We start from the raw sequence: 27,303 nt of genomic DNA, 5'->3' as shown, positions 1-27,303 counted from the left end.
ATTGAACAGAGCATGCCACAAAGCTGAAAATCGCAAGGTTGCTGAGCAGATGAGTGGAGTTAAGCCCAGCTAAAAGTTTGTGTTCAAGAAGCAAAATTAAAATTCTTCTCAATAAAATTTAACAAAATGAAAATGTATGAATCCTTTTTGATCTGGTGACTTGTGCAGTGAGATTTTCACACAGTGTTAGCTGGGATGGACTTCAGTCCCTCCTGTGAGTCTATTCCGGTTAAAAAGTGCATGGAAGATGGATGGATGTGTATCCATGTCAGCTAAACTCGACACGGTTGCAGAGCTTTTCCAGTATTGATAGAACTGCTTCTTTCTTATGTCAGGTCACTGGTGCAGCTGCACAGTCCTCCTGTCTGTCAATATAATGTATAATGCACATTTCTGCACGGCACACAGCATATTCATGAAAAGTATTTGAAAGGCACAACTCTGAACTCCGTTACTTTGACCAAGCGTTTAATTTGTCCTGTATTTCTTGGCTCAAGGAAAATAGCTTCTTCCATTTCATTAGTATTATGAAAAAATTGAGCCATTCTCCCTGGTATCAAGTCATTTCAAACATGGAAAATTCACAGCAGCATTTTATATTGTCAGATTTAAATGACAGAAAACGTAAAGCATGCTCACGGTCAAATGGACAGTTTGACCAACAAATCGAGACGTAAACACAAAAGAATATGTTTCCCCTTTTATCTTCTTACAGTATTGTCTTTCCTTCCACACCATGTTCTCTCACACTAATGAGTCAAGTACACCTGACAGCTGCAATACTAACAATTTGGCAGTATGTACACTGACAGATTTGACTAATGACCGTGTGTGTGTGTGTGTGTGTGTGTGTGTGTGTGTGTGTGTGTGTGTGTGTGCGCGTGTGTGTCCATCATCTTCCATTCTTCATCCTCTCATTACTCTTAACGCCTTTCATTTTTCCTTGCAGAACAGAATGCTATTTTCAGCCTCCGTATTTCCATACAATTCATCTTTGTCGAGGAAATAATATTTTTTGACTATGTACTTGTGCTCATGCGGTTGCGTGTGGGCACCGTGACGTGCGCACACGTGTACACGTGCATCGGGCATCTCCGCCACACAAGCACCTATGACACATTCCCATATTCATTAAAAAAAAAAAAAAAAAAAATGTCAGCGCTGCGGTGCTCTGTCAGGCTAAGCTCTGATTCATTTGGCATTTTATTCTCAGGTTAAAAATACATTTGCTGGTGAATCTGGCTTCTCCACATTGAAGCTAAAAACCTGGGAGGTTGACACTTCTCTCGATCCAAATTATGAATCTTTTATGGTAACTATTAATAAAAAGGTTGTGCAGGCGTGAAACTGCAGTCCAACTGTGAAACAATGTGGCAAATGTTATTTGATTTGATTTTAAAAAGCTGCACTGCAGTTCCTGCAGTAACGCCAGGAAGTATAATGTGCAGCAAAAAAACACAATGAACTGAAGTTCTCCAAAGACAAAAAACTTTTGGCAGGCAGAGCTGCAGCACATCAAAGGCAAATAAAAACAACAAAGACACGATGTGACTCATGGTTGCAGTATGGTTTGCCAACTTACACAATGAGGTGAGCATCTCTCTTTTTATATTCAAAATAACGGCTTCAGCCTGATTTAAATGTCTTTTTTGTCATTGTTTGTTCTCTCTTAGTAATTCCGTCTCACATGCAATCCAAGCCATTTAGTGTTGTCTTTTCTTCTTTTTTCAATACGAAACTGCGTGCAAATAATGTACAGTAAGGAGTCCAACGGGACTCAAAGCAAGGTGAGTCGAAACCACTACACCACCATGCGGCCCGCCTCAGTAAACCAACCATTATAAGAAGTCAAAAAAATGTCCAAAGAAGCTGATGCTTCTAGATATAAAATGTTTTTTTAGGCTTATTGTTTTGTCAGAATAAGTATCATGGTATGACTTTACAAAGAGAGATATGACTAATGCTTGTAAGTGGAAAAATATGAGATATCTGAGTCATAATTTGAAGGTCATAAATGATATTGCAGTTTTATGGGAGCAGACAATACTTGTAATATACCTGTAAAGACTGGCAGCACAATTTATTGCCAACATAAGTATGATTAACTTGCAAAAGGCTGAGAGATGCAGCCTTCATAGCATTTAGCACCGTCTGCACAAAAGCTTCAAGAACACACTATTAAGAGAATGACAGAAAAAAAAAATGCTATATGTGGTAAAGCTTTTTTTGTTCAAGCAGATTTAACTTCACAGCCAAATCATATACGCTGTTTCATGCTACCTATGGAGATATACCATTTAAATGAGAAGGGAGCACAACATTTGTTTGCTTGTTTCCCACTAAGGCTGCCAGTGTCGTGGTGTCATAAGCGCAGCTGGCGTCTCGTCACATAGTCTGATAACCATCTGTCTGATTTCAGCGGGGAAGGTATGGCTGGTGTCACAAGGCCTTAATGAGGTTTCAGACAGGTCTTCAATATGGATGGAATGACAGAGGGAAACCATATGGGTCCCATTTGTTTCCTATTCAGACGTTATAGGCTGCAGTTAGTGCAACAACTTGCTGACGGCGACACTTTTCGGCTGTGTTTTACAATGTTGTATATCTTTTCTACTTTATTTCCATCCGTGCTCATATTTGTAAGTTTGCTATTATCATCCTGCCTTGTTTGTTTCTCATTTGTATTCCATTGCTTTATCTCTTGCTATGTTAAAAAATCTGCGTCTTTCTTTATATTGTCTACACTATAAACTATAAGTTTAGCTCACTCAGATTCTGTCACCGCAAGTGAAAACCGGTTGTTTACCTGCTCCAGCAGAGCAGTTTCTCTCACCTCACGTCGCCTCATGTCATATTACCATGTATGCATGTATTTCTGATCTGATTTTCGAGGAAACATCAGTATGGAGGGATTAGGCTTCGTCTCAGGTGAACCAGAGTGGGTCTAAGCCCAGATCAGTTCCACACCAGGAGTTCGCTGTCTCCCTCAGTCTTATTTATGTAGTAATCAGTGAGCTGTCTGAGGAGCGTGGCAGGTTTAGAAGGCTGTATAAACACCGACATCCACAGCTGGGGCCGTCCTAATCTGCAATACATCCAGCAGTGGCCCAGAAGGCCTGGCTGAGTAAACACCCAGCCCGGGCCGTTCACATTACACCTTCCTGGGCTGAGCTGTCCTCGCCGCCTCCCGGCCGCCAGCCTGCTAGACTGTCTGCTTGGCTCCTAAAATCATCACCTGCGACGAAACAGCTGTCCGTAGCCAAATACCCACAAAAAAAAACAAAAAAAAAACACACAGCTGCCGCATAAAATGGCTGCGCGCTCACATCTGCACGCGGACGCGCGTACGTAGAAACGCACGATACGCACAGCTGCCGGTCACAGCTGGCGCCCACGGTTTGGACGGAGAGATATACATGTAGGCATGCGTGTGCACACAGTGGACACAGCTGCTTACCACATGTGCCCACTTCATCAGTATGAGGAGAAAGAGAGAAATTAGGCACAGAATGGTGTAAAAATTAACCAAATGAGGAGTTTAAGATGGGAAATAGGAAAAAAAAAAAAAAAAAAAAAAAGGAAATGAAAAGAGAATGAAGCCGAGAAAAACTGGCAGCATAAGTAAAATGCGCTCTTCATAATAGAGTGAGACAGGATCAAATTAAAGATCCAGACCTGGTCACATCTCACTTCCCCTAATCCAATCTACAAGTGGAAAATAAGTTTTTAATTTGTTTAAATAATGATCTATTTTCTGGGCAGTGTCGCAGGGCTGCAGGTATCTGCTGACAATTCCATTATTCTTAGATAAATAATTACAAATGGGAGCCAATCTCTCACATGTCGCTTCCAAAAGTAGGTCGATACAAATGAAATTTGACAAGCAAAGCGTCATTTCAGTGGTAGAGTGAACAGGTGCAGATGAAAAGCTTCACTCATTCAATTAGTGACGTTTTACATCAAGCCCTGTAGAAATGCTGAAATGCATGCTTAGCTATGTCTCTATGTCAGTCTCCCTGTGAGACTGATGGGGAAAAAGTAATGAAGGAAGACACAATAAAAAGTGTGTAAGAGCGGGTTTCTTCCAAGTTGAACTTACAGATTGCGAGAAATGGAGTTTGTGTTGACCCAAATAAGCCATTTCACCAGAAAGGAGATGGCAGTTTGGTGGCAATGCAGAAAAAACAATTCTGATCTTGGTTGTGTGAAAATCAAATGTGTCTCTGTATTTGGAAATCCATGGATCTGATGGACTTAAAATTAGCTATGTTGGGGGTACAAGGCGATCTTGAAGCAACATAAAACTATTTACTGACAAGGTGAAACAAAAATTTCAGACGATACGTCTTGTTATCTTAGAAGCATTAAATTCCCAGAAGAGCACGATTGAGATCCTAAATCCAACAACTCTAACCAGGCACAGTATCTGAAAACAGTCTCTGTCTTGCAGTTTTTTTAAATATGTGACTTTGGTGATATTTATGATAAACAAAACAAAACTTACATTTATAACAGACGGCAGGATATAATCAATAATTATTTAATTTAAAAATGATTTGCTTTGTACTTTTCCACTAAGGATGATTTTATGGAAAGTTGCCAAAGGCCATTAACAGTCACCTGAGCCTAAAATAACTGTAACTGGGGAAAAGAGTGTGATGCTAAGAAGAAAAAAAATTACCTAACACATTTGATCAGCAAGTTCTGGCTGCGCATGCTAAACAATGCAAAGCTGCCTTTTTCTAATGTCACATTCTGTGACTTTATGGATCGTAGGCAATAAAAACTGAGACCTACGTGTTGAATTCCAGGTTTATTTTTGATATTGGTAATTTATGTGGGAAACTCATCCAAATCAATATTGAGCCAGTCAACTTGAATTTCTATAAAATACATAAATGGGTGAATGGAAGTGAATCTTGAATGTTGACCTTCATGAGTTTTTTTTTTTAATCTAAAACACAAATACTGTATATTTGACTGTTAATGGTATAAAAATTATCATTTTTTTTAATCATTAGTCTAGCAGAGTAGAAGTGTGTGTTTTTCAGCATGAGTGCCAGGCTTTATAATAACAACAATACTGTTAACAGCGCGCGCGCGCACACACACACACACACACACACACACACACACACACACACACACACACACACACACACACACACACACACACACACACACACACACACACACACACACACACACACACACACACACACACACACACACACACACACACACACACACACACACACACACACACACACACACACACACGCTCAGTCTCGTATTTCTATCCTTGTGGGGACCTTCCATTGACTCCCATTCATGTCTAGCCCCTAACCCTGACCCTTACCCTAACCCTAACCCACACCACAACAAAGCCTAACCCTAAAGAAATGTTTTTGCACTTTTACTTTTTTCAGTAACAACAACATGGTCAAGAAAACACTGTTTCTCCTACTTAGGACCGGAAAAAGGTCCCCACAAGGCACGTCGTTCCACGTTTTGCTATCCTTGTGGGGACATTTGGCCCCAACAAGGATAGAAATACGAGAACACACACACACACACACACACACACACACACACACACACACACACACACACAGTAAATTTGGTATATGGCCTCCACATGCATGTTTTTGTGAATTCATGTTGTGTTTATCCACCTTCACTTGTAAGGAATCTTTACTTCAGTCTCACAGACAGTTTGTGGGGACAAGCTGTTTTTCACTCGACTTGTTTTACAACGGCAAAACAGCGAGGAGGTAACAATAACCAGGACTTCACAGCAAGAGAGGAGGAGATGGAAAAAGAGACAAAAAAAATTCACGGAGCGTATGTGATCTTTTCCTTCAAGCAATAACTTAGAGAGCAACCACACATCATAAAATCTGAAAGTGCTACACAGACAAGATCGCCATCTGTGCCCTATCACACATTTTAAGACTTGTTTTGCTTTCTCATTTCTTTGCCGTTTCTCTGTTGCTCATGTATGCAGCCTCATTTTCCACATTTATTCCCAGCTGCTTTCGTTTTATTGGCTCTATGATCCCTCCTTTCTCTTATATTTGTCCTCACCCTTGACGTCTCCACACGCGACTTCTTTGTGCATGAAAAGCATTGTAGAAAGGCTGTTAAGCATAATATTTTATTAGTTCAGAATAACATGTCGTGTATCAGACAAACTCAAGGGGAAAAAAATGATTGCAACTTAATTAAGAGAGCAGTTGAAGTCAGAAGTGAGCATCAGAAAGGAATGGTTCAGTCCAGACAAAAGGCCTTCCTGTATGGTGTTTGCATGATCCACCTGTGTGTGATATAAGGTTAAGTATACAAAGTAAGAAGCTCCTCCACTTGAGTCACAGTCCCCCCAGCATGAAGGCCTGGAAACAAGTCCGGAGAGTTCTCTCCATTTTACCCAGCGTTAGCCATCACTGGCCGAACATGACCTAAACATTGATAAAGCAGGGATAGTCACTAGATGAATGGATATGACAGGGAAGTCTGCAAATCTGCAATACCAGTGTTATGCTGTAATGTGCTCAGTTCTCCCTTTCCATTTGAATTGAGCCATGAAACCATCAGAAAACATAATCAGTGGCTCCTACACTGAAGGACATTGTCTCAGTAATACAACCATCTATCCCATTTGGGTGTTCACTTTATTCAACTCACAGGTAGCAAGAGCAAATCCTAATTGTATTCTCATTCACACCATATGGGTAATTTTGACGGCTTTGGATTGTGGGATGAACCAGAGAAAATACAGAAAACTCTTGACGTGAGGCAAGAGTGCGAACCACCTCGAGCAGCCTACTGATGTTCAGAAGGTTTTTATTGCTGAAGGTCACAGACCTCAGGAAAGCACCAGCTAAGTGCCGACCATTTACCTCTCGGCCCATCCTTCCTCATCCCATACTGTTAACAATCTCAGGTTATAATAATCGTGCAGATCACACTTAGATCCAGGTAAATTGCTCAATTCCCTACTTTTAAAGGATGGCAAATTAATTTTAATGCTATTGCATGAAAGAGAATAAAAGCCCTGTGTTTAGGAGCCCAGACAATGCTCCAAATAGTCTTTAAATAACACATATACGGCTGAAAGCGAGATTAGGATAAATCACTGGACCTGCAGCTTTTACTTCAGACAATTCTATTTATTGTAAAGGGTAAATCCATTCTGAGACTCCTGCTGAAGACACGGGGGGGCTGAAATGCAAAGCAAGTTACCTCACTTATTTAAATATAATGTACTTTATAGAAGCTATTTTTCATACAAACACTTTCTTCTGCTTTATTTCTCTGAGGTTTTTTTTTCTTCAATTGTTAAAAGCATAACACATGCAGAGAAAGGCTTCAAGGAGCATTAATATTGCAGGAGCGCTGTGCACACTTGCCACGACTCGGCAAGCTCTTGATGGCTCAAGTGTTTAACACTGGGAGCATTGTGTTTGACTTCCTCCACCCTCTGCGTCACAAGGTGTAAAGGACAAGAACAGTTCACTTCTAATCTGGCTTACGATAGTGTTGACGGTGTCAGTGTCACTTTCGGGAATGGATTTACTGGGTTTGTCCTCCCGGAGCTGATAAACTATAAAGTGGCTGTTATCAATAACAGCTCAGTCACCTCCGTCGCAGCAGGTGGAGGCCTCAGTGATCAGTCACGTGCATCAAGTGCCTTCTTGTTATCCACATCTCTTTAGTCCTCGTTCTGGTTTTGACCCTGCCTGTTCCTGGACTCTGGATTTCCCTCACGTTCCGTCCTTCGTTGGCCACGCTGACTGTTTTTCTTTGTGCCAAACACAAATCCCTGATCATTCTGCTTTCTGCAAGCGTGAAGTTGTTTCACTGAGAAAGCTTTTGTTCATGTTCTTATTCTATTGATTTCACATATGAAAATAGTGTGTCCAATATATGTGTCCAATAGTGCTAAGTCTATTTGCCCCTAGGCGTGAATGTGAGTGTGTGTGGTTGTCTGTGAGGGACTGGTGACCTGTCCAGAGTATATCAATCTCATATGTACGTTTTGGGACTGTGAGAAGGCGGCAGAGTACAACATGGAGAAAACTCATGCATGAGAAAAATATTCTGGTTCAACACAGGTTTACACACAGATGCATCTGAACCCAGAAATGTCTCGCTATGAGGCTAAAACGCTCTCAGCTAGGAGCAATTTAGACCCACCAATTTGTCTCAAATGCATGCTTTTGGAATGTCGGCGGAAACTGAACAACCACGAGAAAACCAACTTCACGCAGAAAGTCCAACCTGAGCGCCAATCGGGGAAATTCTCACTGTGAGGCAGGACTACAAACCATCCCACCACTGTGCAGCATAATGCAATACAGTACAATACAATACGCTTTGTTCTGCTCATTGGAAAATTCCTTCTGGGCAGGTTCGAGTGCAGACAGAATCTGAATTATTGTATTTCATACTTGATAAAACCAGTAACAACTCTGTAAGCGGCCAACAAAAACACAAAGCACACTACAGTATAAACACATTTCAAACATGCCTAATCGTGCACGTGTAGAGCTGTCACAGAACCACAGCAGCAAAAACTGTGAAGCACATCTAAAATATATATTCCAACATCTTATGGAAGATGAAGTAAAGCAGCATTCGTACAGGAATGCTGTAGAGAAAAGTGTCTCCGAATCGTTTCTTTCAAAAAGTCTCACGTATCCGACTGACACGACAGAGGTGGAGGAAAAAGAGGGAAGCAAACGGAAACAAGGTAGGAGGAAATAAACAAAGAAACCTTTATCACAGCTGCTATTCACAAATTCACTTGCAAACCTGCTGTTGTTACATCGGCTGCTTTGGGAGGGAAAACGCCACAGATATGCAGTAATGTGCAGCGCGAGTGGAACAACACACACCTGTTGTCCATTTCAACACACAGGAACATGTGAACATTCACAAAATGTCACTGCTGCGTCAACAAATGAAAACAAACTAAGACAGAAACAAACACGGGTTCTTACTCAACATTTCAGCAACTCTGTGATGGTCAGACTCACAGACGTGCACAAGCCCGTTAAAGCAAATTGCTACAATTCGCCACACATTCCCTGAAATGGGGGGATAATGCTATTGTTGCCATGATAACGCTTTGAAGCAGAGAAATCTTTTCTCATTGTATTATAACCAGCTGTGCATTGTTGTGGATTCTGATAAGCCTTTAAACTCATGAATCTATTCACGGAATCAGCCTGCCGTCTACAGCACTGCATCCCTTTGCGGTCTGTTTCAGGTCCGAAGGTCCAGTTTGTGGACAAGGAGTGGTGTTTGTGTGTGTGTGGATTACAACTGAACTTGAAAATGATCCAGAGCGGCAGAGTTAATCTCATCAGGATGCAGTTTTACTAGAGCCTCCTGGTTGGGGACGAGCGCTGTGGGTAAATTAGTGGCCACAGTTATACACTCGCAAAGTGAGAGACTCACAAAATCAATATCGTTGCTTTGCAACTGCAAGCAGATTAAAAAGAATGAGAAAAGTGTTAAAAGAGGAAAAAACATTCTCTAAGAAAGACTAGTGAATATAACTGGAGAAAATAACACACACACACACACACAGATACACACACATAGATACGCAACACATCATCCTTTTCTATCCATCAGATTCATGAATAGTTCAGAAGATATTCAGCAGAGCATGATGGGAGCGTTACCGTCCGAAGCCTCAGGGCGGAAGCGTCACTGAGGAATTCTCCCTCAATCACTTAATTGTACACGTGCAAGTGTGTGTCCCGCTATAATATATGTGTGTGCATTAACAAAGGCTTGCAAGTGGACCCATACGTTAATGTGTACTGGGCGTGCACTCCCAGAATTATTGAGCTAATATTGTTCGAGTGTCAATATCTACGTATATTCTGAGAGAGTTTGTGTACTGCATGTGCGCGTGTGTGTGTGCGTACGTGCACACGTGCTCAAATTCTCGCAGGGATTCACATCATCATCATTACCCTGACAGCTGACAGTAAAATCAATATCAAATCTATAAGTCCATTTTCCTGTTTTTGTTCCTTTCTTTCATCACCCGACTCCCTTGTCTCCCATAAATAGAGGCTGCACTGTGACACGCCATTAGCTGTCCGCGGATATATCATAAAAATGCAATGAAACACGCAGACAAAAAGTCAATAAGTGACAAACTCTGGGCCTCTGCATATTTTGTAACTCCACATTCTTCATGAAAATGTTGCCCATGGCATTACCTCCGACGCGACTGTCTCTCACTTTGACTCGCGTGGCTTTTATTTATAATATGATATTTCTGTAATGTCTCACTTCCTTTCCACCGTTTTCCCGTTGACCTTTCTTTTATTTCTTAATTGTTCGGCTCTTCTGGCACTCTCCGTCCTTGTCAATCTCACCTAGTTTTTTCGCAGCGTGACGCCACCTCCTGTGCTTCTTCAATTCCGCTCACTCTGCAGAGCAAGGCAGTGATGCCGCTCTCCGGTTGTACAAATGTATGTTTAGCAAACACTCTAATTATCTCAACCAGAGCTAATAGGATAGATAATTACACATTATAAACAGATGCTCCCCAATTCTCTTTTGTCTTCCCTTCATTCCCTCCCACTGCTTCTTCCATTCAGTTTCATCTCTCCTTTAATTTTCTGTTTTTCTCAAGACCATTACGCGCAGCATCTTTTTTTAGAGCAGTATGTTCTTTTTATCCGATCGTCATCAACATAAATGAGGTTTTCTTTGACTGCATCAACCCTCCTCCATCAAGTCTGTCCGATTTGCTGCAACAAACTACTACAAATGATTTTCAAGCCGTATTTGACCAGAAACCGAGCGGGAAACATTTAACATGTATGAGAAAGTGTTGAGTGGATACAGCCAGTGATCAATGAGTATCTCGTTTCCAATCACAGTCACTATAATATGTAATAAAATCTGAGTTTTAATACTGTCTGTCTGATTGTACCAAGTTGATTATGCAGAGAAAGGAAAATTACGAAGTGTTTTTCCTCGTCAGTGTAAACACATATTCACGCAGACAGACTGAAATATCTCTGACTGGCAGAAACATTATTGCTTGGTTACACATTTGTTTTGAAAGATCTACTTTGAGCCAACAGGCCTGTTTATTAAACGAACGCAACCCTTTTTTAATGACTCAGAGCAGAACATGGAATGAAAAAGTTTCAAGTTAATTTTAGTTGAGCAGTAATCAAAGCTATCAGAGCAGCCCCATATGGGTGGATTATTCAGTAATAATTGAACATAAACAAGATAATTGTTTGCTGATAAATGTTGTAGCTCAGTTATTGATCTGCCCAAAAATAATATTTAATTTACCGATTCCATTCAGGAGTCTTTTCATCGACTTTCTTTACCGACAGCCAGCTGCCATCAGCTCCTGCGCCCTGCGACCCTGAGTTGAATCTGGCAGTTTAGAAGATAGATATTTTCAAGTTTTTAAAACTTGCACACAAAACTCTCCTGATAAATGGATTGACACCTTATTACTGAACAAGCGTCCTTTCCCACCGGAAAGCCCTTCCGCTCACTCAGAGCGTACCAGAGCTTCCAGCAGGCTCGGTGAAAACAGTGCAAAACTGGCAAAGGTGACATAATGGAGCAACATGTTTGAAAAAAACTGACTGACAAAATACCCAGTCAGACGTCTCTCCTGTCGCTTCAAGGGACAGGCCAATACTTCACTGATTTATAGAAGAGCCGGGAGAGGATTTCCACGGCCTCAGGTGGAAACACGGGTCCAAATTAAATTCCACCAGTTTATTCTCCCAGTGCAGCCTGAGGGCATCTCACGACCTCTGTAATAGAAAGGTCAGCATCAGGAATGGTTGGAAGAGGAAGATTAGATGTGGAACTAGCAGAGACGTGTGAAAAACTGAAATGAAAGCAAAAAAAAATAGGAAAAGAAAATTGTAGGAAGATGAAAAAAAAACAGGAAAAAAAAGAGAAGATCAAATGAAAAAAATGAAAAGGCACTAGATTAAAGTGTGAGCGAAATGCAAACTCTCACTTAAAATATGCTCCACTCATAATCACCGTCCCTTTTATATCTGTCGCTTCCAACAGAACGTCTGACTTTCACTTCTCCTCAGACAGGTAATCAGCCCCTATCAGATCCAGACCTATAGCCGAAGCACTGATCTGTCATAGCTTCAAATATTTGAACTAGTTGAGTTGTGTTTGATTCACATTGTCAGGGATTTAAGTATCCTTTGATGGCACACCACCAGATAAGACGCCACAGGGCGGCTTGAATAAACCGTGGCCCACCTGTCATTCAAAATACATATAAACCACGGTGTAATCTTTATAAAGGGGATTCACTGAATAATAAACTGATGTGAAATGTATACTGTCGACAGAATAAATGATCATAAGCTGGATTTCTCCACTGAGCAACAAAAGATCGGGAATATAAAAAGGCTGCAGCTAATAGAAAGGAGAGAAGAATGGATTAAACATCTGTTCAAAGTCAGATAAGAGGTCTTGGTCAAACTGGAAAAAAATGTACAAAACAACCATCATTTCAGCTGAAATAGCGCTTCTTTCGTATTTATCGTTTCAAAAGCTCCGGAGTGTAAATAATTTCTCCAAAATGTTCACTATCATCCGTGGAAGATGCTTTGACAATCCCGAACGCAGGATTTAAAATTCCGAACATGCACCAGATGATACAGACGTACACTTTTTTTTCCCCCCTTCTTTCAAGTTTGACTTCCTTCATATGATTGTTTCCTGATTAGACTCCCTTAATATCCGGCCCAGTGGGGGGGGGGGAGGGGGGGCGTTGTCACGGATACGGCCGGGGCTGTAGCGCAGCGTGTGGCTAACTGTTACAGCTAAGATGTCCCCGGGTGATTTTTCATTAACTGGTCATAAAGGAGGCTCAGTGTGGCGCCTCAGATCCGCGCCACGCAGCACTCGGAGGTACCACCAGCAGCAACAACGAAAACCTGAGGTGAGCAATACAGTTTCTCTGAAAAGCAGCCAAATATGTAGTTTGGGATTTGTCTTCTGTTTTAATCTGAAAAATAAATCCCATTTTTGTCACATTTCCTCCCCTGAATTTTCCCAATTTGGAAGGTCCAGAACCCTGTGCTGTGGAGTCGTCGTCTCTGCTGCAGACATGTTGGAACGTCGGCTGCTTCTTTTCAGCAGCACCTCGACGGCTCCCCGCCCGCAAACACGGCCAATTACGCTACTGGAGAACACGAAACCAAGCTGGAGGAACTACAACTGGGAAATGAACCAAGTTAAAGTCATTGTTGAATATTTAATCACCCCGCGTGTCCAACATTTAATGAAAGTCTCCCACTGATTCTCTCAACCTGCAGACTCCCAATATCCCGATCCATAAATAACCATTAGTGCAGAACGACACGACGACTGGCGGTCAGGTATTGTGCTGCTCAAACTGGGATTCAGCAAACCAAGGCAGTAAAGTCAGATCGTCCATCAGAACAAAATACTTCGGCCGAGCATGCTGTCGCAGCAAAAAAAAAAAAAGAGGCCAAGCTCTGCAAGCAGGCTTGTGATTGGGAGTGTACTGAAGAGACGTTTATAAAAACAATGCTCATTGGTGATATTGCAATAAGATGTCGGGGAAAAAGCTGGTTTGCTCTTCCTCCGTGACAAGTGACATCAATATAACTAACAAGAAAAAAACCAGATCTGAAGTCTGTTTCCTTTTTGTGTAGCTATTATTTGAAGGTAAATGAGGTATTCAAATGCATCACTCACTCTCCAAGGTGTAAATAATGACATGACTAAATGGAAATGGTGTAAACCAGCAGGCCTGCGTGTGCTGGAGTACACTGATGATCACTGGCCATGGGTAAAGGGTAATTCAAGTTTATTACTTGTGAAATGTCACTTTCAAGAGATTGTTTATTTTTTATTAAATGAGACATCAAACCGCTTCAATTTCAAAGCATTTATTGTAGCTGTTGCAGCTCAGCACCACTCAATGGAACAAAAAAGGTAGAAACCTCACTCACTTCAACAGAATGGAGTAATGAAGAGTTCCCCTGCTCAATTTCAGTTGCAGAACACTGATGCTTGCTCGTGTATAAAGGATTTTAATGTGTCTGTTCCCAGAGCAAATGTCCTGAGCAATGACGTCAGACAAAAACTGTTTGAAAAAGTATATTCATCAGAAAAAAAATCAATGAGACACCATGCGAGCAGATTTACATGCCGAGACATTTTCAAGTTGGAAGAGGGGAGACATGATGAACTAAGCCCAGAGAAGTTGATCCATGCACCTAAAACTCTCCGCTTTCTTCCGCGAGGGCTAAATTACCCTCTAAATTTGGTCTTTCTTGAGAACTGCGTAGTTTGTAGTGCTCAGATCAGTTCTGGGGACCTTTGCCTCGAGATGGAGATAACGCTTCTAACCTTTGGAGTTAATCAGAGTAAACACCAGCTGGCGCCCAGAAGGGCATTCGAAAATACAAATTGTGTATCTTGAATATTAAAATGCTAATGCATATGAGACTGAAGGGAGAAAAAAACCCACAAACCCTCCCATCCACCTGCCTCACTGTGTTTCTTCATTATTCTTCATTATTTATATGCAAAGAAACACATACAGGAAGGTTTTGGTACTGCAAACATTGTCATTCATTTTAAATTAGGTACAAGTTGACATCAAAGTCAAATGCAGTGTTCGCACAACAGCATAGTGTTCAAAGCAGAATTCCAAAAATAATGGAAAACAAGGGGGAATGAAAAGGATTCATCACCTGTAAGAAAGAAAAAAAAACTCCTCCTCAATATTAACGTTAAGAATCATGTCCAACTGTTGTCCGTTCGCCTTCAGGAACGTCTCCAGGTTACCAGTTAAACGTCGTTACAGACGACTCATAAACAGAGAAATCTGTTCTCCCTCCCAGAGCAGATAGAAAAACCTGACAAATCTGAGAGTTTCAGAACAAACTTTGTTCTCGGTTTTGCTGCCTCAACAAAACTAACTTTTTTTTTTTTTTTGGTGTGTTCTTGAAGAGTATATCCATAACTTAATTGTTACTTGACCGGTTTCAGAGTAACAGTGCAAGAAGTGTCCCTTTAATTCAAACAGTGTGAACGTTTCAACGGTGGGAATTAACAAAGCTGCCAGTGTGAGCAAACAAAAGACATACCTAAAGTGAAAACGGAGAAAGTAATGTTCAAGACAGGCATTTTCTATGAATAATGAAAGCGCGATTTAGCTATTGAGAACTTTTTTGGGGGTTTAAAATTACCTTTTTTTCTCTCAGTTACACCTCAGAGGCTTAGCACACCAATATTGAAACAATTTGATACATCCTTTTTTTTTTTTTTTTTTACTTTTTTTACAAATGCCACTTATATTCTCGTCACGGATGAAAAGTTACCCCAAGGGAGTCAGTAGACTTTTAAATGGCACAATTCACTGAGAGCTCATTCTGGGGTTTAGATAAATGAGTCTCAGTAAGGCACTCTTGTGTGACATTGCTTTAAGATGCCCAGCGGCTATAGAAATATTCTTTCTTTACTTAAATTAATACAAGAATATCTTAATAGACGATTGCATTTAAATTGTCGGATTATCAACAATAACACTCCAGTATTTGGTCATAAGTGTGCTTTAAAGTCGTTTTTTGTTGGGGTTTTTTTTGTTTTTTTTAGGAGCAGCAGACTTTCACTTCACTTCAGGACCAGAGTCAACGACAACATTTGTGTTATTAATGAGAAAATGTCAGTCGCGGTGTCTGAATAGCATATGTGGAAAAGTTTGGGGGTGTAAAAGTGTGTTTATATTAAACTCAGAGTGAGAGGAGTGAAAAAGTGGATGTGACAGAATTCATGAAAAGCAGGGGAGAAGGTACACAGAAGAGGAACAAGAGACTAAATACCGCAGATGTGACCTGTTTTCTTTGGCATAAATAAGCATTAGGAGGAAAGAAAAAACCCGGTAACGTCCCACTTATGGAAGGAAAACTTGGCATTCGCAGCCGTTTCACTTCATCTCGGAACCTTTTTAAGTCGGTTTGAAGTCTTGATTACAAAAAAAAATCAGGCAAAAATAACAGCGTGAGAAAACTGGGAGACCGACTGAGAAGAGAAGAGAGACTTACTTTGGCTAGCAGAGACGACACCAGACGCTCTGTGGCCGATTTGAAGACTGCAGTGTTCTGCTGCTTGTAGCTCTCCTCTATCTTCTTTTCTGTCTAAACAAATAAACAGACAATAATCAAAATCAAGTCACAAGAGCTTTTTTTCAGCATAGTGGTCAGAATACAAGCGATAGAAGTGAATTCTTGATTTGTTGCTGCAACAAAGTAGAATTGTGTATAAAGAAGGGGCAAAAAAGTAAATGAATTATTGCTGCTTTGGAAACTCCCACCTCATACTGTCCTGGACTCGGTATTTCTACTGCCTCCTTGTTTTGGAAAACAAAGTTGCGCTGAGCCGACGAGCCGAATCCTCCCTTCCTGGTCTGGTCTAAAAACGCCCTTTTGAAACTCTCCTGGGCCAAACCCAACTCAAACACGTTGTAGGAGCCCGGCCCTGAGTAGAGGAAAACAGAATCATTACAACGGTTTCTTCTATGAAACAACTTTTGACAGAGTCACATCAGAATAAGATCAATAAAATGTTCATGTGTGGCACTGTTCGAAGAAGATCTAGAAACTTGGAACTCAGATCACTGCATCACGCTGACTGAGGGCTGAGAATGACGTCTGTATCACACCTGCACCAGAACAGAAGAGACACTTGTCTGTTACTTCTATTTAAAAATGTATCTCTTCAGCAGAACTTATGTACGTGTCAAAACCTGCCTCAGACAGAAAAGGAGGGATGATTTAATACTTCCAACAACTCTTAAAACTACAATTTCTCCTCATTTTACTGCTCACTGATTTTGTATTTTTTTGTTTTGGGGTTTTGTGTGTAAATTTCACTCATAACAATTAACTGTATGTAACTCTCTTTGCTTGTTTAAGAATCACAACACTGCTAATTTATTCTTCTGACAGAGACGGCTCAGAGATATATCAATCATAGAAGGAGGAAGCAGCCACCAACAGTGTCCCCGAAAAAATAAATGTCAATATTATCTGCATTCAAATGGAAGTTTGCATTTTGGACATTTTTTTTTCCAAATCATTGGCATAAATAATAAACAGAAAATAATGTAAGTAACGCCTTTAGCAGTAGACTGTTCTCCATGAGAGGAGTTTTTCTCTTGGGTTCTTGTCTTTGTTTGGTCATTACGTTGGCTTAAATTCAATGGTGTGGTTTTATCTCGTTCTGTTTAATATCTGCCATTGTATTAATTTACATCAGTACTGACTTGACAAAAGATTGAACTTTCTAGAACTATGAAAGTCGCACAAAAAGAAAGTGAGGAGAAGTATCAATTTTCCAACACAAAATCTATTAAAAACAATGAGACAAAAAGAAAAACTAAAAAAAAAAAACAGACAAAAGTCAAAAACAAAGGTGATTTGTTAAAATAAAGAGGAAAAAAACACAAAAATTAAGTGCATAAGCTATACAGTCTGCATTGCCATGGAAACAAACGCGGCAAAAAGTCCATGAAGTAATGAAGTACATGAAGTAAACACGGAAATGGCATTTTAACAAGAGAGGGCAGCTTCATGTTTCTGCTCAGCTCTGCAACAAGCAGTGAAATGCAGATCAGAACTTTCCCTCACGCAACCAGGATCAAAATGCTGCAGGATGTTCAGAGAGGAAACTGGGAGCAACATTTCTTTTTGTGAGTGTGAATAAAGACTGAAGGCTGAAAGGGCGCCGTTCAGCCTACCAGACAAGAAGTCAACCAGACAAAAAAACTCAAAGTTTGATTTTTGACATTGTTTGGATAAAATGACTCATATCTTTAAAATAAGAATATAAACACCCAGCTGTGACTCCATGACTTCAGGTGAACTTGTATTGACTTGAATCCATTTCCTGAAAACCTTTTTGTGACCTTAAACAAATCTAGGACTTGCCGTAGCCTCGCTTCAAAACACGCCTTCACCTGAAGACTGAATGACTGACATTATCTAGACCCACTTTGTCCTGGTTGAAAAAGTTTCCCTCAGCACTAATAATATCTGAACAATACACACACGGTTCAATTCTGTTCCCTCTTTATTCCTTTTGATAAAAAGCCATTGCAGGTTTCAAAACACTTTTGGAAGACTTTCTTTGACCGTTACTTGCAGGACGACCGGCCACGTCAGCTCGACCTTTTCAAGAACATGCAATTAAACTACAAAAAAAGTCCTTTAACTGTAAAACAGCAGCACAGATGTCATTAAACAACGTCCTCAGACATTACGTGAAAGCTATCAAGAGCCAGGAATGCTTAACAAGGTTGTATAAAGAGAAACGTGATTTAACCAGAAATACTTTGTCTCCACACAGACTAATGCATTTTCTAATAAAATATATATTAAAGTGGGGGATCACTTTGCACAGCATCTCGCACAGTGAACAGACACACAAACACACACATGCTGACCTGGGAGGGAGGCTTTTTTGTGGTTAGGAGAAAACCTCACTGAAGTGCTGCCAAATGGGCTTTTCTTCACTCCTGTGGTCCTCTTCAGCAGCTCCAGTGCGCAGCGCGGGTCATTATATGAACCAACAGGGGGCGACACTTCTTTGACGGGGCTAAACCTCTGATGGAGGCAGATGAAAGGAAATGACACGGACAAAGAGGTGAGCGAGGAAACACAAGCCGTGGCGTCTTCAGGCAGGACCACAACATTAGACGCATCTCACAGTTCAGTTACCAACAGCTGTTTCCTTTGATCGAACTCAGATCCGCACAGGTATTACCCAGTGTCCATCTGGAACACAAATACATCTCCTGTGTAAGTCTACATCCTCCTCAGGCTTAACTTTGATCAGTCAAAGCTGTGCTTTTCCTCCTCGTCTCTGTTCAGATCAGGTGGGGATAAATGACAGTGACAGACGACGTAGAAGCACGGTAATACTTTCTGTGTATGCTCAACGAAAATGAGCTTTCAAATAAACTCCTCTGCTCCTAAAATGACTGTGGAGGGGAAGATTTCATTGTAATATACTGCTGTGAATTGGAAAGAGCAGTGCAGGTGACACAGGGGCGCATGCACGCTGACGGAGAGTTGAATTCAGGCTATAAATATGGGAGGAACTTTCACAGCACAGGTTTGAGCTTATTTCAAATGTTGAATCAACTTCTGGCAACATTCAGCAAAGGAGCATATCAGTTAATATCTAGGGATGATGATAATGTATTTTAAGTATATTGTTCATGAACCAAAGCCTATTCGCTTGTCTTCTAAATCCACTTCATTCCAGTGAGGGACGGTTTAAACCCGCCCCGCGTTTTCCACCGCTCCATCGCAGGGTTAGTGCAGACATCCACGCAAACTCTGGAGATACACACATTCATGAACAATTCAGTGTCCACTATATAGACCACTTACTACGGAAAGCATGTAACTAGAGAACCTACATGAGACAATGAGAGGCTGTATCGCTATACACAGAAATGCGCAGCCAAACCACTACAGCATTGAGCTGCACACCATTAATCAAAAGGTTGGACAAATGCCAAATTTCACACATTAAAAAAAAAAAAAAGATAATTAGAGGGTACCCAAATTTCCTGAAAACCGTTCAGAGTAGAACAATTATTTAGGTCCTGAGGGCTCAAATGCAAGGAGAGAGAAACTACAAAAGGCTCCATTCTCTTAGCAATTCTCTGGCAAAGTAATAGATCTTTGAACGCCCATCAAATCTGATTTAAAAATTTACATGATATTGGTGCACAAAAAAGTCCATTGTGTACAAATTCAGGCACGTAGTTGTTAGGGTATCTCCTAAATCTACATCCTGCACGCTGCAAAAAATGTCTTCCGAACTATAAGAATAAATATATGCATTTCAGATGTCTCAAATGTTCAGATATTGTTGCTCTAGAGTCTAGACTATCCCATTAGATAAACCGTGGAGAATTTTGCATCTAATTACATAGAATTTGTTGGGTTGTCTTTTTTGAAATTAATTGTGAAATTTAGAGGGTGATAGACTGACGGATGGATGGATGGATGCTACATGTAAATCAATGCATTCACATTGACGGGCATTTCAGAGATCCAACTGACAAACTGAAAAAAATCAAGACAATTAAAATCAAAGAAGAGAAAAGGGTAAAACGAGATCTGAACGCCAGAACTAAGTGGTTTAAGCTGAAAGCACAGCTCTGTTCCAGACAGTGTTTTTTAGTTTTTACAATAATCGCGCACACTACCAGGTATGGAATGTTCTGTGTTCACTTTGCTGATATCAGACTTGTTTCAGTGGCGGCTACACTTCCAGAGTACAAATGTGTTTATTTGATCGACTCTCACAACAACAGAGGAAACCAAGGGACCAAAGTAGATAAGTGTGCTTTTGTGTCTAAATTATTGAAGGTGAACCGAGCTCCAGCATCACTCTCAATTTTTCTTCAGACGTTTACAACTGACCCGTCCGGCAGTCATGCAGCATTAAAGGGAAATAAAGAAATGAGGTTCCTTCATCAGGAAGGCTTCATTAACAATGCATACCCACACACACACACACACACACTGAGCTATTTTCCAGATGGCGTTCTCCAGATATATGAGATCTTGTATATAAGATTTTTTTTGCTGGATGCATGCCAGTTATTGACTTACAGTTCTCATTCAAACAAGACGCAACCAATGGAAAATTAGTTGTGGAGTAATGGAAATTGTGTTAGCAATGTGCAGCTGAATTATTGAGCTTTTAGGCCAAAGGGACTAATGAGAGACAAAAGAAAGTATGTAAAGAGTTGTAGTCAAACTGCAAGGAGGGGAAAAGGACAGAGGAAGTTTAAGGGTTCAGAAATGGAGTGTTTGAGGAAAAGAAAGGAAACAAAGAAGTATCTCAAGATGGGCTGTTCCAAGGCCAAAATAAACTGCATTCATTTAAATTCCTTTGTGTCGTTGGAGGTTATGACCATCTGTCAATCCAAGTCTATCCCACTGGCTTTGCTAAAGTCTTATTAATGGGCATATTCAGTCTGCTGAGCAGACGCAGGGCTTTGTTCTCACATCACATGGATGTTTAATGGAGGTCTTTCTTCAGTTTAGCCTCCTGTGGTTCGGTTTCCAAGCACATCGGAAATGCTTCTTGGCACGGTGGGTCTTACAGTGACAGCACCTTTTGAGATCAATTATTGTAAAATAATGAGACAACAGCAGGAGGACACTATAGCAGCGGCATTGGCAGTGTCACGTATCGGTTAACAGGAAAATCGGAAACCTCTTCAGGTCATGTTACACCGAGGAGGAGCAGCAGTGAAGTCAATGCACAAACATTCATGTGCAGAGGAATGAAAAAAAGCAAAGATGAATGACCACAAGTTTGAAAGGTTTTCAAATAATCAATAGAAATGTATTAATCTCGTGGCTGCGTGACACTGATTTCTTTCTCAAGCCACATTCTGTGTGAGAGCATTGACCATACATGTGAGTGTGTGTATTTGTGCTTTCATAACATAAGAAAAAAAGAGGGAAAAAGCTGAAGAGTACTTATTTAGATCTGTAATCAGGCAGTATACCTGAGCGATTGGAAACACAGCTTGGAAACACTCAGAGTGCGTTGCTACGAGACTCAAACTCACATTTGTTCAGTCAGTGCATTCTTGTAAATAAGCGAAGACGAACAATCCAGCAGTCGGCTTCTGGTGAACAACAGGCTTTAAAAATTTAATCTGAATACACAGCTGTCAGGATTTTTTTTTTTTTTTAATGAAATATTCATTTCAATTCCTTCCTTTTGCCAGATTCTAATAACTGAAGATCCTGAATAGAACCTGAGCGCCTTAGTTTTATGTTTCCTACAAAAACATTACTGTTGCACAAAAGTAACTATGGATAGAACTACCTGAAGTGATTCAAAAAACACAAGAGATAGAAAACAATAAATTTAAAATTGCTAAATAGATTGAAGGACCTCATGCTTTACGTTGCAACGTCAGAATAACAATCTCAAGATAGTGTACAGACAGCTGCAGTGAAAATATATATTGCTTTCTATGCTTTCTCCTGCAATTAACATGTCGTCATCCCCTCTCCATCTGCAGACCGTAATCACATGATTAGAAACTATTTTATATGAAAAGGCGCATGCAGAAAAAGGTCAGAAAAACACCACAAAATAACAGTGAGAAATGAGACGGGTGAAAGAGTGACAGCAAGTGAAATCAAGGAAAAAACACAATTTTACAAAGTGTGGCCTTCACGCTTTGATACTGGAAAAAATGGGGAAGCCAAAGGGAGAGGAAGAGGTGAGAACTGGAAGATCCCAACTGTTCCTCTTATCTTTGCCTCGCTCTGTCCTTCACTCTCTCCTCCCCTCGCTTCCTTCCCATCCCTCAGCAGGATAACAGTGTCAGATGGAACCGGACTCACAGGGAGACGGAGATCTAAGGAAACCATCTCTCCCGGTTCTGAAGTGGAGATGACTTGTGTGTGACACACACACACACACACACACACACACACACACACACACACACTTGTTGGTGGGAGTCAGTGACGACATCAGAGGGTCGAGGCTCTAACGCAGCATGTGGCCGGGGAAATTAGGTCAGAGCAAAATCTCTCCGACGTATCCACACACACATCAAACAAACTCCGCGGTCTCGCCTCTGCCGTTCTCAGAAAGGAGCTCAAAAACATATTTCACATTTCAGACAATCTGAAGGTAAATTTAAGAAATCTGTTTCCGCGCCCGTGTCCTTTTATGTCGGCCACATCTACAGCTCCGTGTTGGGTTTCGTGTGTGAGCGTGTACGTTTGCCGTGTTGCGGGCGTCAGGTGGAGCGATAATTAAAATATCGGTCGGGGAGTCTCACAGGGGTTAATCTGTGAACTGCAGGTGCCACAGAGGAGCTGAGCTGAACTGTTCCTCAAACACAAATCAGCACGCTTTCATAATGACTCGTCATTGCTCCTCGGAGCATGTTAATAAACTCATCTTTACCCTGATCTGAATGAGGCCTTCATTCCCGGCACATCAATAAAATAGGCTTAGAATTGCTCAGTGTCACGGATCTGTTACTGATCATAACCATTTCTTATTAAAATCAAGTCTCCTTTGAGAAATTCTTCAATTGAAAACACTCAGACTCCGTATAAAAATCATATCTTCTCATAGACGAAACAGCTTAGTCCAAAACTCCACAAAATGTATGAGGCTCCTATTTGCTTCAACCATGAAAATCGGTGTTGTCAAACTATTTTAGTTCACCAGCCACATAGAAAACAGTTAGCAAAACCAACACAAGAAACCTTTAAATAACACCAAATTCAAATGTTTCCTTTGTTTAAGTAGACAGTTCTATCAGTTAAAGGTTCACGTTCAGTAACTTATCTTGACAAAACCTCAACAAATTTCTAAAAATGAATTAAGCTTACTTCAAATAATGAGCCATTTTAATCATGCCTCTGGTGGCGAAACATCCAAAACCCATGAATTCATCTGCATCTCAGACTTTCTCTTGGAATTTTGCTGCACTCAGAAATGCAACAAACGATCTAACTTTGAGCTTCGTTGGGCAAATTTGCTGAAAGATCTGAAATGAGTTCTGCCACAGTGATTCCCTGCAGGCTAATCTTGGCAAAATCCTGTCACTTCTCATGGCACTGAATTTCTGGATTGTGGATGTAATAATAAATTCACACTGATCCCTCTTCAGCATTAAGGTGTATTGATCGTTCGGTGGGGCCGGACTGAGAGCAGCAGAGAGTCCCTCCAGCCTGCTGCCGACAGAACGTATAATACTGTGCAATATTTGATTAGTGTCTAGCATTTTGCACCTTCTTGTACAAAATGAAATATGTTTTAGTGAGATGTTTTACAAAAATGAAATGCGTTTTTTTTCTTTGCTGTGATTAGATATATCAGAATGGCTGAGGTTTGAGAATTATTTTGTGTACTGAAGCTTGTGCCATTTGCTATTTTTTCCCCACTGTCAAGCACTCAGTTATGTATCTATCCTATCCTGTCTATATTACTAATTGGTCTCAGCGATGTGGAATGTACATTATTTTTTCTAACAGGGTGATATAAATCATAAACATAGGTTACTGCTATCAAAAAGAAATGTTTGTCATGTCATTTTAACACTTTGTTGTGGGGTCTGAATGGATCAGACTTGTTTTTATCAGTGCCTTCTCTGCTGGACCTGTGAGCACTTCGTGGGACTGCTGCTCCACGTGCACTGGTTGTCCTGACTTAACCAACATTAGACCCAGATACAAAAAAGAAGCTCTTAAGGTTTTTAGTTGTGTTTGGTACAAAGGCTTTTGTGTAAAATTGCCAGGCGTTTCTTATCCATGTGCACCGCTGACCATTGAACACTTGTCACCGGCGCGCAGATTGTCTTTCCTTGGGCCACTTTTGGTCGGACATGCTCTGACCCACTTATCTGGCTGTCACAGTTCTGCCCTTGTCAAAGTCACTTTCATGAAGCCCTGGCTCATTTTTTTCTGCCTCCCACCCATCAACCTTTTCGAACCGGCTTTTCGCTTTCTGCCTGGTGACAAATGTCATTGTAACAAGGTAATCAATATTATTGACCTCACCTAGCAGTGATTTTATTGATCAAATGCTTTCTCTCTGTATTGAAAGTGCTATGAAGTGGACGATAAGAGATAAAAAAGGCTCCATTAGTTTTACAATTATTATTGGTACTGTAATAACAGAACAGATTTATAGCCGTTGCAGCGCTTTGGAGTTGGGAGGGAAACTAATATTTTGTGCTATGAGTAGTTTTGGATGCAAGAGTTTAGATTGGTGTTAGATATAATGAAACTGACATGTGCACAGATGTGGGAATGCAAATGGAAGACAGATGTATCATTAACACTTACCTGCATGTTCCGTCTTGAAGTCGGCATTAATCATATCAAGCAGACAGAAGCTGCAGTTGCTAAGAGACGACTAATTACTGGAGCTCTTTGACACAGTATAGGAGTTACTGGTGGCTACAAGGCCGCACGTGCAGATATTATAAGCATTTCTCAAAGTTGCTGCTTCTTTATTTTTTACTTCAGTTCAGCAATGAAGCTGAAAACTACATAAGCATCAGTGGGATGCAGGCAGCGCCAATGGGAGAGAGGATTTTAGATCACTCTAAATAAAGGTTGTCAAACTCATTTTAATCCATGGACCGCTCATTGGAGTTTAGATAGACCGGTGAAATTGCTCCAAATTATTGTTTGTTTTGGTGCAAATCTGTGTGAGTACATTCTGGCCTGATATCCTCTTTTGCCACAGTGATTCTCTTCATACTCACGTTGGCAAAGGCCCGTCGCTTTTAGGCAGCACTACTCTGGCGTTTATGTTTTCATAAAAAACTCACGCAAATACTAGAGATGCAATTTTTGAACCGTTTTGATGGCAACAAGGTAACAAGCTTTCTGCAGCGTCCTGCTGTGGTTCAGTTCAGCTCCGGCTCTTCCATTACGTCTGTTCACTAAAACTGGGACCGACAGTGGACACATAGAGAACAGCACAAGAAATCCAGTTCATGTCTTTGACACTTTGCACAGTCATCTTGTGGAGGAGACACGACCCTCTGGCCGCCCGGTTCCTATATGTAAGTTGAACATTTTGAACATACATTAAATGAAGTGATGCTTTTTTTTTCCATTGATTTTCTCCTTAAGTGTTCAAGACTAACAACTAAAGCAACTAATTGTAATAAAAAATATGACAAAAACTATTTTGCATGAACATACCGATTATCAGTAATGATTTTCTATAGATGTAGGGTCATTTGAAAGTGTCATGAGTTACAAAGAGCACACAACTGTAGATAACACACACGATTTCTTATTGAATTCAAGTCAAAGTGTCAATTAAAAAGCAACTTTAGATTGATATTATTGCACATTATTACTCTGTACTTCGTGTCCGAAACAGCGAACAAAAGCAATAAGCATCATTCTTCAAATGTGTACTGAACACACAAGCTAACGAATCAGAGCTAAGAGTACAAAAAAAAGTTAAAAAAAAAATTGATGGGTATTGCCAAATCTGTTAGATTTTTGAAGACTACCTGCAAATTGTATGTCAGAAGTTTATGATTCCGTTGATGTTTTCCATATGTCAGGTATCATTGGGTCACACACACAATGCAATCAGAGGAATCGGAGCGCAGTGAGTGCACAAAAAAAGTCTGCAAAATTGAGCTGTTTGTGTTTAGGTTTTACCTCAGACTGTGAGAGGAATGGACGGGTGAACTTGGGCACATTTCCACTGGACTTGTCAGGCTTCTCAAATTGGCTTTTGATTTGATACAGGCCTGGACCAGGAACTCCCTGGAGGGAAACAAAGGAAAATGTACAATAAACTAAATTTAAAAAAAATAGATAAAAACTGGGAAATTCTTGTGTTATGTTTCAATCAAGTTAATTTTCATGTAGCTGTAACAATTAAAATAAAAGAAGGTGTGAAGCTAAAATAGCCACTGACAAACGGGGAAAAAAAGACAAGGGTACTTTATTTCTTTCTTTAGGACTGAAAAAACAGTGTTGAGGAAAAGAGGATGAAGGATTCACACTTAGTAAAGAAGGAGGGAAATCTACCGCTCACTCTTCCATATGCACACGTTTTCACATTCTCTGATGCTGAGTCGGCAGGACATTTTTTCTTTTGGTGTTTGCGGTGAAAACACAAGGTTTCTGAGCCAGAGGTGGTTTACCGAGGATTGTAGTGAAGCAGCGCAGGCTTCTGCAGTGATTGTTAGCATTGTGAGAGAGAAATGCTGTGAATTTCAGGACAATATGTCTTCGAAAAGCTCAGTCTTTTATTCATGAATACAGACAAACGCATTCTTGCAAGAAATTTGGTTTTTTTTTTTACCCTCAGAATCAAATACAGTGTCACATACTGTATGCTGGTATATAGTAAAACTGCTGCTGGGAATTTTTTTCTTCCAATAAAATACAGTTTGCGGCAACAAAAACCATTTGACACTTAGAGCAAGCCCAGTTGTTTGGTAATCTTCAGTCCTGTGTGAAATCCAGTTACAATCATTTCTCAACATTTTGTGAAACACTGTCATTAAAAGCACTCTGGAAATGAATTAATTATTCCTATCAGGGATTTATGTACAAATATGTGCTTGCAGAACAGAACAATTAAAGTTTGGCAATTTGTAGAGAGGACTGTAGGCAGTAAATGAAGTGGGAAACATCTATTTGTAACATTTTTATAAGGATGTAAATGCAGAGGGCATAT

The 27,303-nt window shown here is 40.5% G+C and overlaps 1 protein-coding gene across 1 annotated transcript in view; it reads right to left on the bottom strand.

Moving 5' to 3' along the window:
* Window positions 1-27,303, bottom strand: part of stpg2 (sperm-tail PG-rich repeat containing 2) — a 53,237-nt gene that overhangs the window by 15,130 nt on the left and 10,804 nt on the right. Inside the window, exons 6-9 of the mRNA XM_030104216.1 lie at window positions 26,274-26,381; window positions 18,515-18,674; window positions 16,385-16,548; window positions 16,090-16,208 (exon numbers count right to left, since the gene is read on the bottom strand). Of these exons, the coding sequence (XP_029960076.1) occupies window positions 16,090-16,208; window positions 16,385-16,548; window positions 18,515-18,674; window positions 26,274-26,381 (551 nt within the window). The remainder of the gene's footprint in view (window positions 1-16,089; window positions 16,209-16,384; window positions 16,549-18,514; window positions 18,675-26,273; window positions 26,382-27,303) is intronic.

Source organism: Salarias fasciatus, chromosome 12, assembly GCF_902148845.1.
Source record: "Salarias fasciatus chromosome 12, fSalaFa1.1, whole genome shotgun sequence".
In the NCBI taxonomy this organism is placed as follows: domain Eukaryota; kingdom Metazoa; phylum Chordata; class Actinopteri; order Blenniiformes; family Blenniidae; genus Salarias; species Salarias fasciatus.
Note: the sequence above shows the minus strand (reverse complement) of the source record. Positions and strands in the feature narration are given on the sequence as shown.